At 42.3% G+C, this 14,515-nt stretch overlaps 1 protein-coding gene across 1 annotated transcript in view; it reads left to right on the top strand.

The window, feature by feature from the left end:
* Positions 1 to 14,515, top strand: part of LOC311155123 (deubiquitinase DESI2-like) — a gene marked incomplete at both ends in the record, with an annotated part of 50,142 nt that overhangs the window by 29,900 nt on the left and 5,727 nt on the right. The window contains 3 exons of the mRNA XM_084208042.1: positions 1,236 to 1,308; positions 2,649 to 2,742; positions 3,709 to 3,850. Coding sequence (XP_084064168.1) covers positions 1,236 to 1,308; positions 2,649 to 2,742; positions 3,709 to 3,850 — 309 coding nt within the window. The remainder of the gene's footprint in view (positions 1 to 1,235; positions 1,309 to 2,648; positions 2,743 to 3,708; positions 3,851 to 14,515) is intronic.

The following is a 14,515-nucleotide window of genomic DNA, read 5'->3' as shown; positions in this document are numbered from 1 at the left end:
TTTTTTCACAGTAGTAGTGGTTTTGCAGAAAGCATTTTCAGGTGATTTACAGAGCTACTGTAGTCATCATAAATACGTAAGCAAATAGTGCAAGCCCAGTAGTTGGAGTATGCCAGACCTCTGGCTGCCTGACAGCAGAGGGGCTCTTACTCATACCATGGCAGCTCAGTGACACCAGACACAGGGAAGGTGCACACAAGAAGCTGCTACCAGACCCAGAAGAGAATTTTAGTTTAATGAACCTGTCATGTCCTTGTACAGGAACAAGTGAGCAGCACTCATTTTCCTCACAGTGGTAGATTAAAACCAGAATTTAGTTGCTCTGAGTTACTAGAAAATGTATCCTCATTGCACAGCAGCTGTAAGTGAACTGCAAATGTACCAGGCATGGGCAGTTTCCTCAGCGCCTGAAAACATCATTTCTGTAGCAGTGCAGCTCTGCAGCTGACCTAATAAACACTGACGCTGAGCAGGGCTAATTATCTCCAATGCAGCATTGCCCTGGCATGGCTGTACAGCTTCTTGCTCTGGAATTAGCTTAGCTGGGACTTGTTTGGGTGTCTGCACTGTCCTTCACGGTGTGGTGGAAACAGGCCCTGCGCAGCGCTTGGCGGAGGAGCGTCACACGCATGCACTGGACTGCAGCGCTTCTCTGCTCTAAATGTAACAGGGAATGCTGCACTCCAGACAAAGGAGTCACTTAACAGCTCCTCTCAAAAATTTCTCTGACCTTTTGGGGCAACAAACCTCCATCTCTATGATCTCTTTGCCTAAAAACAAACTAATAATGAGTAGGGGTGCTGGGAGGTGATGTTACAAGGTATGCGAAAAATAATTGGGGATTCTCTTACTGAAGATTTTGAAGGTTAAATAAGGCAAGTGAATTGCTAACACTGACTCAGTGTCAGGTATCAGGTGAGAAGATAAATAAGTAATCACACATCCTGTAGCAGCTGGGTTTATGCAGGTTCAGGTCCAGTTGTATCTTAATACAGGTTAGTATCTTAAGTGGAAAGGGTTGGATGAGCAATTTTTGAGAGTTAATCCAGTCCAGCTGAATAAACACAGTGCCCACTTCTGTTGGTCTGTAAGAGTCTCAATTTGTTTGTCTCAAGATAATTTCAAAATCTCTCTTCTCCTTAAGAGGAGCTGGGGAGATGGGGATATACCCTAGATCAAGATCATGTGTTTCTTTTTCACTAATGCTTCCCAATGTGGCTTTTCTCCTACTGTAGTACTGGATAAACGAATACACCTCCACCTTGGGGATTGGTGTCTTCCACTCTGGCATCGAGATCTACGGCAGAGGTATGAAGTATTTCCCTTTTACTGCCTGCAGAACATGGGGACAGCTGTATGGCTAGTCTGACATGGAAAAGCACCCCAAACTTACAGCTTTTGGCAAGGAATGTTTTGAGGGATAAAAGCTGAAAAACTCAGCCAATTCTCTTTTCAGAGTCCATTGTGGAGTCTAGGAGGAACTCATGCATTTCTCTTATGACCCATGTAGTCCTCCTTATTCAGCCTCTAACTGTAGCCTGTATAGCTTGTGCAGGTGTGTAGCAGGATGGCAGATGGGAGAAGCAATGCTGGAAAGCCATTCTGTAGTGAAGGAGGGGGATAGAGAATGGGAGAAATGAGGGAGGGGGAAGAGAGGTGGATCAGGGGTTGTCTTAAGGCCTGGAGATGTGTTTGTGCTAATTCCCTGTCAGGAAAAATCTTTTCTTCAGTTATTCTTTATGAATGTGGTGTGGAATGTGGTCTAGAAATCTTGGAATCTGGGTTTCCAGATACTGGAAACTGTTGATTTGAAACAGTAGAGTTACAAAGAAAGGAAAATGTAATGTAAGACTTTTGAAATTGTCTGGATGGGGTACAAGCTGATTAGAGCCACCCATTTAAAAAGTCAAGGGATCTGGAAAACAGCTGTAGTATGGGGAAGGATGAACTAGAATCGCTAGGACTTTGTTTCCTTTTTCAGCATTAAAGGGGAATGACTTGGCTACTCGCTCATGGTATTTTCATGCAGTGCCTTGCAGTAGCCAGAGCCCCTGTTGGTGCTGTCTTGAGCACACAGGCTTTCACAGGCCCCGTGAGACGGCCTGTGTGGCACCACGAGGATCACAGGCTGTGTTTCACAGGCCCTGCAAGGTGGCCTGTATGACATGGAGGGACTCCCTGGCTTGACCTGTGTGCTGAGGCAGCAGAGTACAATCAGCCTGGTTTTCTGCAAAGACTTCCCACTCACTGCCTGTAAATCCCTCTGGAAGATTTGATTTCTCCCTGCTCTAGAAATGGCTTCTTTCAGCTCTGTAGCACCACTGGAAGCCTCTCATAGTTTAGCCAGATTCCTTCAATGCAGGACTTTCCACTGAGAGAAAGCCACCTGGATGAGGACAGACAGACTCAGAGAGTGTTTTCCTGGTGCTGTGGGAAAGCAGTAGTGCTACATGGAGGGAGGCTGTGAGGGCATCCTCAGTCCAAAAGGTAACCAGGCAGTGAAAACAGCTTTCAGAGTCTGGCTGAAGCAGATTTTGGCAACAGCCCAGCCCCTGGTGCTGATGTTGAGCCATGCAGACAGCTGCTATAGACTTTTTCCCGACATGGCGTTCATTCAATTACTCACAGTCTGTTTCTTTTCTTGTCAGAGTTTGCCTATGGAGGGCATCCCTACCCTTTCAGTGGGATTTTCGAGATCACACCCGGCAGTGCGGTAGAACTTGGCGAGACCTTTAAATTCAAGTAAGGGCCCTTTTCTACATCTTGCCTTCTGCCCCTGGTAGCCATCAGTGTAGGGGGAGCAGGGAAGTCCTGTCCTCTGGATCCTCCTTTCACTCTCCTCATAAGCGCCCTCACTGCCATCCTTTCCATGATCCTGATTCAAAGGCAACCCTGCAGGGATTTTGGAGGTGGATAAAAGAGCACGTACAAGGAAAGCGATGAACTGTGTTTGTCAGGGATTAAAAACACACTTATGAATGAGTGCAGTTCTCTTTTCCCATTTTATTCATCTTCTGTGCTCCCAGTTTTGCCTGTTACACAGAGCAAATGTGCAGGGGGAAAAAAAATAAGACTTCTCCTTTAATGGGTACCCCCTATCTGTGGATACTGCACAGAGTACCTGAGTCATCACGTGTGTTTTTTGCTGCTCTGTTACAAGGGGACAGACTGGCTGTTAGAGGAGCCTGAGAGGATGCTGCATTCTTGTGTTGTTTGAGATGCTCAGACTGTGGGGCAAGGAAATGTCCATGGCAGGGGAGCTTGACCTTGCCACACTGCCAGTTTGTGTTGAGGGCCATTTTAGAGCAAGTGCTACTGAGTGAATATTGGGAGAAGCAATAGGTTTCTGCATAAAGTTTTCAGTCTGCTCCTTCCTGGCCCAGGGGACCTTCTCAATTGTGGAAAAAACATCTCGTCTCTTGTAATACAAATTTCTCTTCTGGGATGATGGGCAGAGTAGGAGCAGATGCCCAGAGCTGAGACTTCCCTGATGGTGAGCAAGATTTCAGGACTGTTGCCTGTGTGATAACTTGCTTTGTAGATATTACTGTGCCATTCTGTTAGTCAGAGTCTCTGATAGCCTCAGGTATGCATGTCCATAGCATTTTAAGCCTATCCTTCTTACCAATATCTGATCATTTCCTTCTCCTTTGGTATGTATCACACTTTTCACTGTATCTTCCTGTTGTATGTTTTAATTTTAACTAGAGAATCCATTGCCTTGGGCACTACAGACTTTACAGAAGAGGATGTGGATAAGATTATGGAAGAGCTGGGCAAGGAATACAAAGGAAACGCGTACCACTTGATGCACAAGAACTGTAATCACTTTTCTTCTGCTCTGGCTGAGGTGGGCACAAACGGGGTTTATTTATTCATTTTTTACTGCTTCAGATCTGTAGTAATGTTCACAGAAAGGGACCTGGGGTCAGCACACCCTGCCAGGTCAGAGCCCATAGCCAAATAGTCTCTCTTTGCCCTTAATATTTTTGGAAGCCCTTTGCTGTTGAAAGGGATGGGATCAGGAGGTAGAGATGGGGAAGGTTTATCACATGTTTGATCCAAACTGCGTGGGAAAATAGGAGTGCTTGTAATTTGGTTCACTGAACAGGTGCTGAGCAGGAATTGAAAGGACAGACCTGGTCAGCATGTGAATGTGCATCATTGTTATAACAAACATAAACAACAGTGTATGATCTGTAAAGGCATAAAAATGGTTTATCAGTGTTCTGGAAACAAAAATTTGCAGTATTCAGAGAGTGGGTGTTCTTTTTCTTTATTTAATACGCACCGTCCAAATCCAAAAAAAAAAATTAATTTTCTTATGAACATCTTTGGTGCTTACTCTATGTTCTCAAAACCACTGTGAGTTTTGAGAAATTATTATAACAGAGATGTTATTTCTATTCAGAGACGACTGAAGCTTAGAGACACACAAATTTTATTCCATCTATCTGCTGATTTTGGGGTATCTGATTTTTGATTCCCAAAGATGTGATTATTTTGGGGGGAAGTTGCCTTCCTCCTCAACTCCCAGATGAGCTGGTAAAGTATGTTTCAATTAAGGTGTGAATATTCAATGATTATGTAAATCTGATTTCCAGATTAACCCAGTGTCAGAAAAAGATGGGAAAAGCACAGAATGGAAGTGACTTTCCATAAAAACTCTTTCTGTGCTTTCCATATTTGCTTTATGGCAAACTCAAGGAGAGACTATAATTTGTCATGATAGGGTAGGATTGCTTTAACAGTGAAACTTTAATTTCTCCCTGTGGAATCTGAATTTCTTCATCATATGGGTCACGGGTCCTATGCCAATAATCTCTTTTGCCACAAGTGTTCATTCATCCCCAAACAAGCCCAGTACAGATCCCAAGTGAGATGTGTGGAAAAACTACTGTATGATTTTGTAAGAAAATACTAGTGAATCTGAGGACCAGCAATTTATTTACAAGGGACCTGCTTAGGCTCTTAGGAAGACCAATCCTCTATTGGTTCCATCCTTATTAATTATATATAGAGTCCTTTCTGCAAATGTTAGCAAATTAAAACAACCAGGAAGGAATTTAATTGGTGGAAACAGAAAATGAAGTTCCAAGCAATACAGTGAGCAAATCAATGTTAGCTACACTAGTAATTTGGAATCAAATATCAAATTACTAAAACAGAAAATTGGAGCTTTAAAAATTATGAAGGAGACTCAGGAGAAAGCTGTGGGATTATTAGGAAAAGATAAACAAAATCCTTTAGCTGCAGCAGTGAAATAAAGTCACTGCTTACTATGTACTTTGAAAGGTAAAATATCTGTCTCGTCTCTAAGCTATGATCTCAAAGCCATTCTTCCTTGATTCTACTGCTACACATCAGTGTATCCTCACTGCCCCTCCCTTGTCCAGCCTTCCTAACACAAATCAAGTAAAAGATCTTCAAGAAAAACTAGTAGTGTATTTTGAGTTTTGTTTTCAATATGCTTTCAGTGGGCATCTTTATAGGAGTGGAGTTTAGGGTTAAGTTTTCCTGCAAGAGCTTTCTTGGTGGATTTAGAGCACTCATTCATCGCCCCATAGCCTGTCTAGATTGTAAAGCAAAGGCCTGAATGGCTGGTTCTGACACTTCTGCTCCCAGGAGCAGAATTTTCTTGAGATTTATGTCAGTTTAAATAAGCCCTTTATAGGCAAGCAGGACTTTTTGTTGCTGTTGCTCTTCACATATGCCTGTGTTTATCAACCCTCTCTAATGCATTACAAATGCAAACCCAGAGGACCTGGACAATAGGCCCAGGAGCAGAATGTCCTGGATGGTCTCTAGCACAGGAATACAGAAAATGGGAGCTGAAGTTCTTATAAAAATAGCTGGTGGTATGACACTAAGCAAAAGTCTCAGCCATTCAATAAGCCTCAGTCAGCAACATGAGAAATATGTGTGGCTGCCTTACAAGAGGTATCCCCATCCATTCTGGTAAGAACAGTCATTTTGCAATTTGGAGCTGGGTGAGAAGTAAAGTAGCTTATCTTGGGATACTTCTGATATTTTGGAACAAGTCTGCTTGAAATCTATTGAGACAGAACTGAAAGTTTCTACTCTCAACATCTGAATGCTTTCTTTACTTCCCAGTCTATGTGATTTTTTTTTCTTCTTCCTATAGTTCCCATTAAAACTAAACAAACCAAAAATCACCCCATTGGGAAGTTCCAGTCCCTTCCACACAGAGCTACAAGACGCATCCTCACAGTGCATAGAACATGCTGACTACATGATGACTGGCTCACAAGCCTGTGTCATCATATAGGCCAGAAAACAAAAATTATATTTGCACCCAAAAATCAATTCTGAGATGTCTCTTCAGTGTTTGTATTGCTCTTTTCTTCAGACTCATCATCTGCAAAGGAGTAATCATAACAACAACAGCAAAACTATTAGCACCTATTATAGCATATTCATGTTATGTGACAGTTAAAGACTGTAAACTGGAAAAATTATTCAAAGAATTAAAAGAAATGATGTAGAAATTTTGCTCAACATAATGAAGCACTGGAACTGGGGTTTCATTCCACCCACAAAAATAAAGATGCCAAGGATTTTGTGTGCAAATTCTTGACCCCTCTGTGGGCTGTAGCCCATCTGAAAGGTGATGCTATAGGTACCACAATGTCCTTTCACCCCAGAGAGGGCTTGGGGTGGAGGATGCTTTTTAGCATGAAAGAGGGAATGCCCAGCTCTGCTCCCAACAGCCCTTTAGGCTTTTCTGCTTACAGGCATGAACCACTGTGTGCACAGTTAAGGAGATGGTTGTTCTGAGCCTCCTGGGTAATGCCAGGCAGGTCACATCCCTCTGCTTGCCAAAGTGTCCCCCTCCTTGCATACTGGGTTATTTGCTTTCTTAAAAAGGGGCCCTGAAATCTTTTGATGACAGCTTTCTCATCTGCCAGTGTTAGTTACCTGGCTTTTGGCTTATATTGTTCTGTTTCAGCATGCAAAACCAGAGACAGAGCTTTATAGCTGGGTGGTGATGTCTGAGTTAGAGTGTTTACACAGACCTGGCTGGCAGGCCTTGAGGGATGTAGGCCCTGTGCTAGGGAGCTGTGTTCAGGCACCCCAATTTCCTCAGCTGGCTGTCGGATTGCTAATTAGTATCCATACACAGGTTGTCCCTGTGGCAGGGCCCTGGGCTAGGAGGATAATGCAATCTGGTTTTATAAACTGAGGGTAAATGTAGCCATGTGTGCTGCTGGCTGGGATCACAATTCTGCAGAGAGAAAGGAAAGGAGGTGTAAGATTTGCCCTCCTTCCTGGATCAGCTTCCTTAGAATCATATTGTGAGAAAACAGTCACATATCCAATTGCCAGGACTTGTAGGACAGGTTCCACATGCTGAGAAGGACTGCTGAAACCACACTTTCTTTTCAGATATTTTTGGTTTCTTTTCCTTTACCTGTGTTTTTTCAACAAAGAGAACATCCATTCAGAAATCTACATCTATTTAGGAAACTTTTTTTTCTGTCAAATTTGCATTTAATATGATGATGTCTTGGGTCTCCCCATGATAATGTGTAATAGCCTTTAAGAGCTACATGCAGGCTGACTGCTGATGGTTAGGGACATGTCTGGACCTGTGACTGCCACTCTGCCATTTGGCCATGCACCTTGAAAAATCCCTGGACTACAGAAGTCCAGCACAGGCAGCTAAACTGTACTTAACCACTGGGCATGCCTTTGATCTACTATCTACCTCTGAAAAAACTCACTTTGCAGTGCAATTGCAGCCTCATTGTGTGCTGCTGTGGCATTAAGCCTCTCCCTGAATCCAAACATCTCTTCTGAGTCTTCTGAACTTCCTGCCCACATCACTTGTAAGCTTCAAGGGGCTTTCTTTGTTACTCTCTCATTGCCACTTAGCTCTGAAGTTTCCTTACTCCCTACTGCACACTGTTGAGCATATTTAACTTGCTCAAGAATTAGTTTGCTCCCTGCTTTGCCAGTTCCCTATGGACTTTTAACAAGCAGCTATTGGAACAAAGAGGCATGGCTTGGTCTACTCACAAAGCAGCTTCTCTGGAAACAAAAAATGCTGCAGTTTTAGCTGCAGTAGTTCAGACTTCATTGTCTCCAATGCCATTTGATGGCAGCCTTCTCAGTAAGTGGACATGCTGCATGATCAGGAGTCTCTTCCTGTGGACTCGTCTTCACCGGGAACTTTGGGTTATTCAAGAAGGGAAGAGCTACCAGAAAGCATAAGTGTCTACACAGGATGTTAATTAGTTTTGAAGGAAGTTCTGATGTAAAGCAGAGCATAATTTCCTGATGGATAATCATAAGAAAGAAATCTGATGCACTCCCTGTGCATCTGCCCAGCTCCAATTTACAGTCACTCTATACACACCACTTCATACCCCTTTGCAGCCTCCCTTTACCCTCACCATCTATGTCAGTGTGAAAATGTGAGAGGCCCTTGAGTCAAGCAGTCAAAATCTAGTCAAGGTGGCCTCAGCCACTTGATTCCTGCAACATGATGTCATGATACCTGCATTTATAAGGCTCTCAAGCAAATAGTTTGTGGGTTAAAATGAAGAGGTCCATCAACTGGGATTCGCAACTTGCCTGCAAGAAGCTTACTACTTTCACATTGCTTATGCTGACAGTCCCTAAAATCAAGTAGTATCATACTCTCTGAAGAAACTGTCCAAGAGGATGGGAATCCTTTTGGAGGACTTATGCTTACAATTTATGCAAAGAAAAATCAGTGAAGCCGTCATCATCAGATCTCAAACTTCACATCCTGTTCTGAGTTTATGTACTATTCTGTGCTTTAGTATTCCAGTGGGGTTTCATTCTGATTAAGTTATGCATGTGTGGGGAATTCAGTTAGGACTATGTCAAGATTGGAAAAAACCCTTCTGTTTGATCATCTGTTTTAAGTTACTTTGTTCCTAACAATCCCCTGCAATCCTCCCCAATGTATACCTACAGCAATACGTTCAAAGGGCCCTTCAAGTAATTACAAAATATTTATGTTCTTTATGAGTTGTCCTGGCTGCTGAAAAAGACTGTTTGAATTCTGCCAGATGGTAAAAAATACTGGCTTTTGAACATTAGAAAAACATTTTAAAACAAAAAGAGAAGGCTAAAATAATTAGTTCTTTCCATAATGTGAACTGTTGAATTTCCTGATTCTTTTAGAACATGGAGATGTGAGAGAGAAAAATGACAGAAGTCACAAATTGCTCTAAAGAAGACATAAAGGCAGAGAAAAGCCAAACTCAAATTCCTGTACTGTAAGTTCCCTTGCAAGGATCTGAAGGTCTTAGGTCCTATCCTTGCCACTGCTTTGCAGAAGCACTGGTCAGTGCAGCAGCGGGCCACAAGAAGCTATGATGTGACATGCCAAAGACTCAGTTATACACTTTGTCACCGAGTCTGTTCCTCGGGTATGAGTTAGGGTAGGAGCATGCAGACACAGGGAATTGGGAAATTGCTATCAGAAGGCTCTTTTTAGTGCAAGGCCATGGCTCATGGTTTCCCTGCCAGCCTACAACAGAATTTGGACTTGTGGAAGGCAGCTCCTGGGTGAGGCACGGCTTGTACTTCCAAACATGCGTAAAGATGGAAGGTTGATGGACAGGGTTCGAGTTTGGATATATAAGAATCTGAGCCCTTTGGATGGGTGGGCATATGCTGAGTGTACAGTGCCTGAGGACAGCTTCTGCCCAGGAGATAGCAGCAACTAGAGGGTCAGAGGGAGGTTGAAGGTTTACTGCTTTGAAGTTTTTCTCCAGTCTGGTGATATTCCTCAGTGCTGAGTGTAAGGATCACACATGTCACAGGATTTTAGACTCTGAAAAAGCTTTTGCTTCTTAGCCCATTCACAAACAGGAGACAACTCATTTGACTTCTCACCAGCAATTTTCTATGCTTCTGCAGTTTTCTAAATAAGCTGTGGAGCTGTGTTCTTACTAGACTGACGACAGTTGCTAAAACACGTCTCAGAAAAGGACAAACCGCCATGGGAAGAAAGAAAAACACCTCTGAATCAACACCATAACTGGAAGATAAGTGAAATGACTCAAGGAAACCACTCCTTCTCCTTTCATTAATGTGATTACTGCCAAGCAACTATCCCTATTTAAGGAAACCCTCCAGCACATCATTATCAAAGAAGTGTGGCTTCTGAGCATCAGGAAAGGCAGCCCCTTTTAGTCCCCAAAAGCCTTACTAGTGGTGGGAAAGCAATGAAGTCTGTGGGTCTTATGGGGCCTTTTGATAACATATGAAGTTGATGCTCATTATAATGAGGAAATTAATTGAGAGGCAGGGGTTTGGCTCAGAAATTGCTGATGCTGGAGCTTTACCTGAGGATGGCAGTGGCAAAAGATTTTATTCTTGTATGACATCTTTCCCTCATCATCTTGAAAGAGGAATGATCTCTTTTTGATTTGTGTGCGTAATTTATCTTAAGTACTGCAAAAGATCAAAACCCTCCGTATACCTTGAGAAACACCTGAATGGTCTGGTATGAATTACCTCTGAGTTTATGAAAGCAGAATCTCACTACATCACTGAGGGGTGATGTAGCACTGTCAAAAATCCCTATTTTTTTCCCAAATTACCCTGTCTTTCTCTTAAACCCAGAGAAACCTATTTAAAAATATCAGACCCAGCTGTGAAGTTAGTGCCCACATTTGATCATTCTTCAGAAGGCCTTTTAAGGTCATTTGGATTTCAGGAATTTAAAACTCTTTGGGAAAACATATTGTTATCTCATTATCCAGCTTCCTTTTGCACCTACTGAAACTTTTCACCCCTTTACAGCTTTAAATAGTAAATGTTTCTTTATTGCTCAGCATTGCTTGATCCAAATAATTTGATTTGAGCCCTAAAGGACTGGGCTCAAAGATGCCATCTGGACAAATGGTTAAAATTTGAACTCATTATTAGAGTTGAACTAGGATTTTTGGAGTAAACCAGGTATTCAGAAGCACAGCCTTTTAGAAGGATCTGATAGTTTTAATAAAACTATTGCTAGGATGTTTTGTGGGTTCAAACAGAACTTCTAGCTGATGAGACATACTCATTCACAAGTAACTGAAAGAAAGAAGATTGCTGAGGTGCAGGAGAGCAAGCTGGAGTAAGGATTTATTTTCCTTTTATCCTACATTTCAGAAAAAGTTCTCCTGAATATCAGCCACAAGACGTTCGGAAGTAGGAAATCCCTCAGCCTCTCCTGTAGGAACTGTCCTACCTTAATTATTTACATAAACAGGGAGATAACACATTTCAGAAGGAGAAGAGAGAGGTCAAATTGGAATTTTTGTCCTTGTTGTTTTAGAAGCTCATTTTGAAGTTGTAGAATTTTCAGAAGTTTCTATAAAGAGATTATTTTTGAGAAATGGTGATCTTGTCCTTGAGCTGAAGTGGCCTTGGAAAATACATCTGGAGGTTAACAAAGTGAGCTGGGGCTATTTGTTGACAAAGGAGAGAAAGAGAGTCTTCTAAGCATTTGAGGTGGCTGAGATCAGCCTTGGAAAATTCTTTAGCATCCTAGATGAGGCTGGATCCTAGAAGACAGGGATTATGAACCCTATCCCAATCAAATAGTTTGCAGCTAGAGCTGCAGCACTACAATGCTCAGCCTGGAAAGTAAACAGGTTCCAGTCTCCTGAAGTCACCAGAACTCTCTCAAATCAGCCTAAAAGGATGGTCTCCAACAGGAAATACCCTGAAGATTAACAGATGGAGTCTGCACAGTGGATCCTGGTGGTTTCTGGGGACTGCAGCAGGCATCTAGCATACCCATGGTTGATGTCAGCACCACAGGGATATTATTAAACCTGCATGTCAGGTGGAAATGCTTGGTAAAGCCACACCCCTGAATATCCTTGAGAGGCAGGGGATGTCCTGGTCTAATCAAGTTTGCTTGCAGGCAGATCACTGGGTCTAGGATGTGTGCTAGGGCATCTTTACCCCTGCCTTTGTATTATTGGTAGAGATCTGTTCTATTGATAATAGCAGAGGGAGGCATTGTCATTGCATGCCAGTGTGATAGCAGGAAACATGCATCTCTTGTAACTGCAGTGCAGCAGAAGACATCTCTGTGATTGGCTGTACAGCTGTGTCTGGTGTATACTTCCCTGAGTGTACGGCTGTCCCAATGTCCTCTGTCAATCTGGCTGGAGTTTTGGTAGAACAGAGGGATTGTATTTTACTTGTGGAGAGTGTGGAGCTGTGCTGAAGTGACAGGAGATGGTAGTCAGTACTTATCATTTTCTCTTTGAATATTCTCCCATCCTTTTTCAGCCACAGCAAAACTGTGACAGCACATAACAAACCTACATCAGAATCCTGCTTTCTTCAGAGAAGCTTGACTTTCAGCAAATTCTCTGAAATAAAGCAGGTTTGCTGAATCAAGAATCAAATGAGAGCAGTTTTTTAATCATCTGTGAATAATTCAAGACTAAAGCTTTTCAGGTCCATCCCCAGGCACATGTGACTTCTTATCATAAAGTTATTCAACTCTAGGAAGCTCTCCTTAGCCTGAAAGCTATCACAGAGAAAGGATTAAACACCAGAGAAAGGGAGGTTCGGGTGGCAGTTGAGTCACAGTCAAATGCAGCAAAAGCTTTTATAAACCAATCTTTAGCAAATCCTAAGTAGACAAATAATGCTGATGTCTTAGTCAACAACTGCTTTTCAGTTGCCTCTGTTGCAGAGGAGGTAGGTGTTTTGTTGAGTGAAAATCTATGTGCAATTCTGTTAATGGCAGGGGAGACAGTGCTCCAAACAGACAAAAAAGGCAGAAGAAAATGAAGAAACAAACAAACATGAAAGAACATTAGGAAAGCTTTATTTCCTGGTGCCTGAGCCAGTCCTCAGTGAAGCTGATGGAAAGGCTTGCTTCATTGCAGCAGACTTTGCATGTTGTTAGCTCTGTGGAGAACAGGCTGTGTTTGTTTTCTGGTTTTCAGCTGCCACATATGTTTAAAAGAAGCTTATTTATAAAGATGCCCTGCACCCATAAATTTATACTCATGGTTTCAGATGGATGTGATTTTTCATCTTGCTTCTGCCTGTATGCATGGCACATTTCTGACTGCGTGCAGTTAATAAATTGCTGTATTGCATTCCTGATGTGTCTCTGCAAGCAGTTAAACAACATTTCTAGGTGTAGGTTGTGTATAAGTTGAAATTTATGAAGTCTTTGGGAATTCCTTAGAATGAAGGTTTCTATAAAAATATTTCCCCCCCACTGTTAACCTCTATAGCCTTGCTATCCTGAATAGCCCAACAAAAATTACTACTGTGATAACTTTTTATATGCACTTTTCAGCCCTCAGTCTATCTTCTTTCCCCATTTATCTATTTGTGCAGGAGAAAAATATGAGTTGGCAGGTAATTTGAAACTGAAATCAACCCCCCCCCCCCAAATGGCAAGAATTTAGTACATAATTTCAATTTTTGAAAAAGGTCTGATTTTGTTACAATATATACCTCTGCAGCAGATTTTGGTTTTCCCTATAATGTGATTCATAAAAGCAAAGATATTTTAAGAGGAAATTTAACAGAAGAAAAATATCTGTCTGGGGCTGGTGTAAATGTGGTGGGTTTATCCACCTATTTTATCTGCTTTTTGCATCGGTCTTACCAAATGGAAACCCCTGCTTCCTTATCTGTTATAAATGAGCATAATACCTTGAGGCTAAGTTAGTTCACACTGTCTGGGGAGTTCATTCCTAGTCACACCCTCATGGAGACTTTCAGTCTGTGTGTTTGCAAATGCCTGAGAACAGTGCCTCCTTTCCACAAATGAAGATGGCAAAAAATACCCCTGTCCTTTTGACCACTGCCCGATGATAAATGAAAAATGTGAGGAGTGTAATGAACTGTTTGAATATGTTAAAGGGCTTTTGAGACTGGAACCTTCTGCTTAGGAGTCCTGCCAACAGTCACACTGAAGAAGTTTCTCCATTTCTCCGAGGTCCTGTATTCTCCCTCCTCATTGTATCTCCATCTGCAGCAACCTGCTTCTCACTAATGTTAGGAAACAAGGCTTGAGACTGAAACACAAGATTTTTCTGGTTAGCTATGCAGGAAAAATAGACACTCTTAATGTCTGTCCCTCTATGCATATGGGTTGGACTGGTCATGCTCAGCATGTCCACAACTCTTGAAAGGATGACCTTGTTAAGCAACAGCTGTTCTCTGCCAGTTGTCTTGAAACAGCATCTGCTAGGAGAAGGCAATTCCTCTTCATGCCATCATGATCATAGCAATGAATTGCAGTTGTTCATTCATTTGGTGGGAGATTCTTTATTTTAAATGCCATTAACAAGCCCAGATCCAATTATACTCAGTTTTCCCCAAATAGTCATCTGTTATAAGGCCACTTGCTACCTACCCTATCACCCTGCAGCTGTTGGCTGTACTTACAAGTGCTCGTTACAAAGACCGTCACACTCAAGAGGGCACTGCCATGCTCCAGTGTTGGTACATGACTAATCAGTGATGCCACTCAGAAATCAGC

This window comes from Fringilla coelebs (assembly GCF_963513975.1).
Source record: "Fringilla coelebs genome assembly, chromosome: 6".
Lineage (NCBI taxonomy): Eukaryota > Metazoa > Chordata > Aves > Passeriformes > Fringillidae > Fringilla > Fringilla coelebs.
This window is presented reverse-complemented; position numbering and strand designations above follow the sequence as displayed.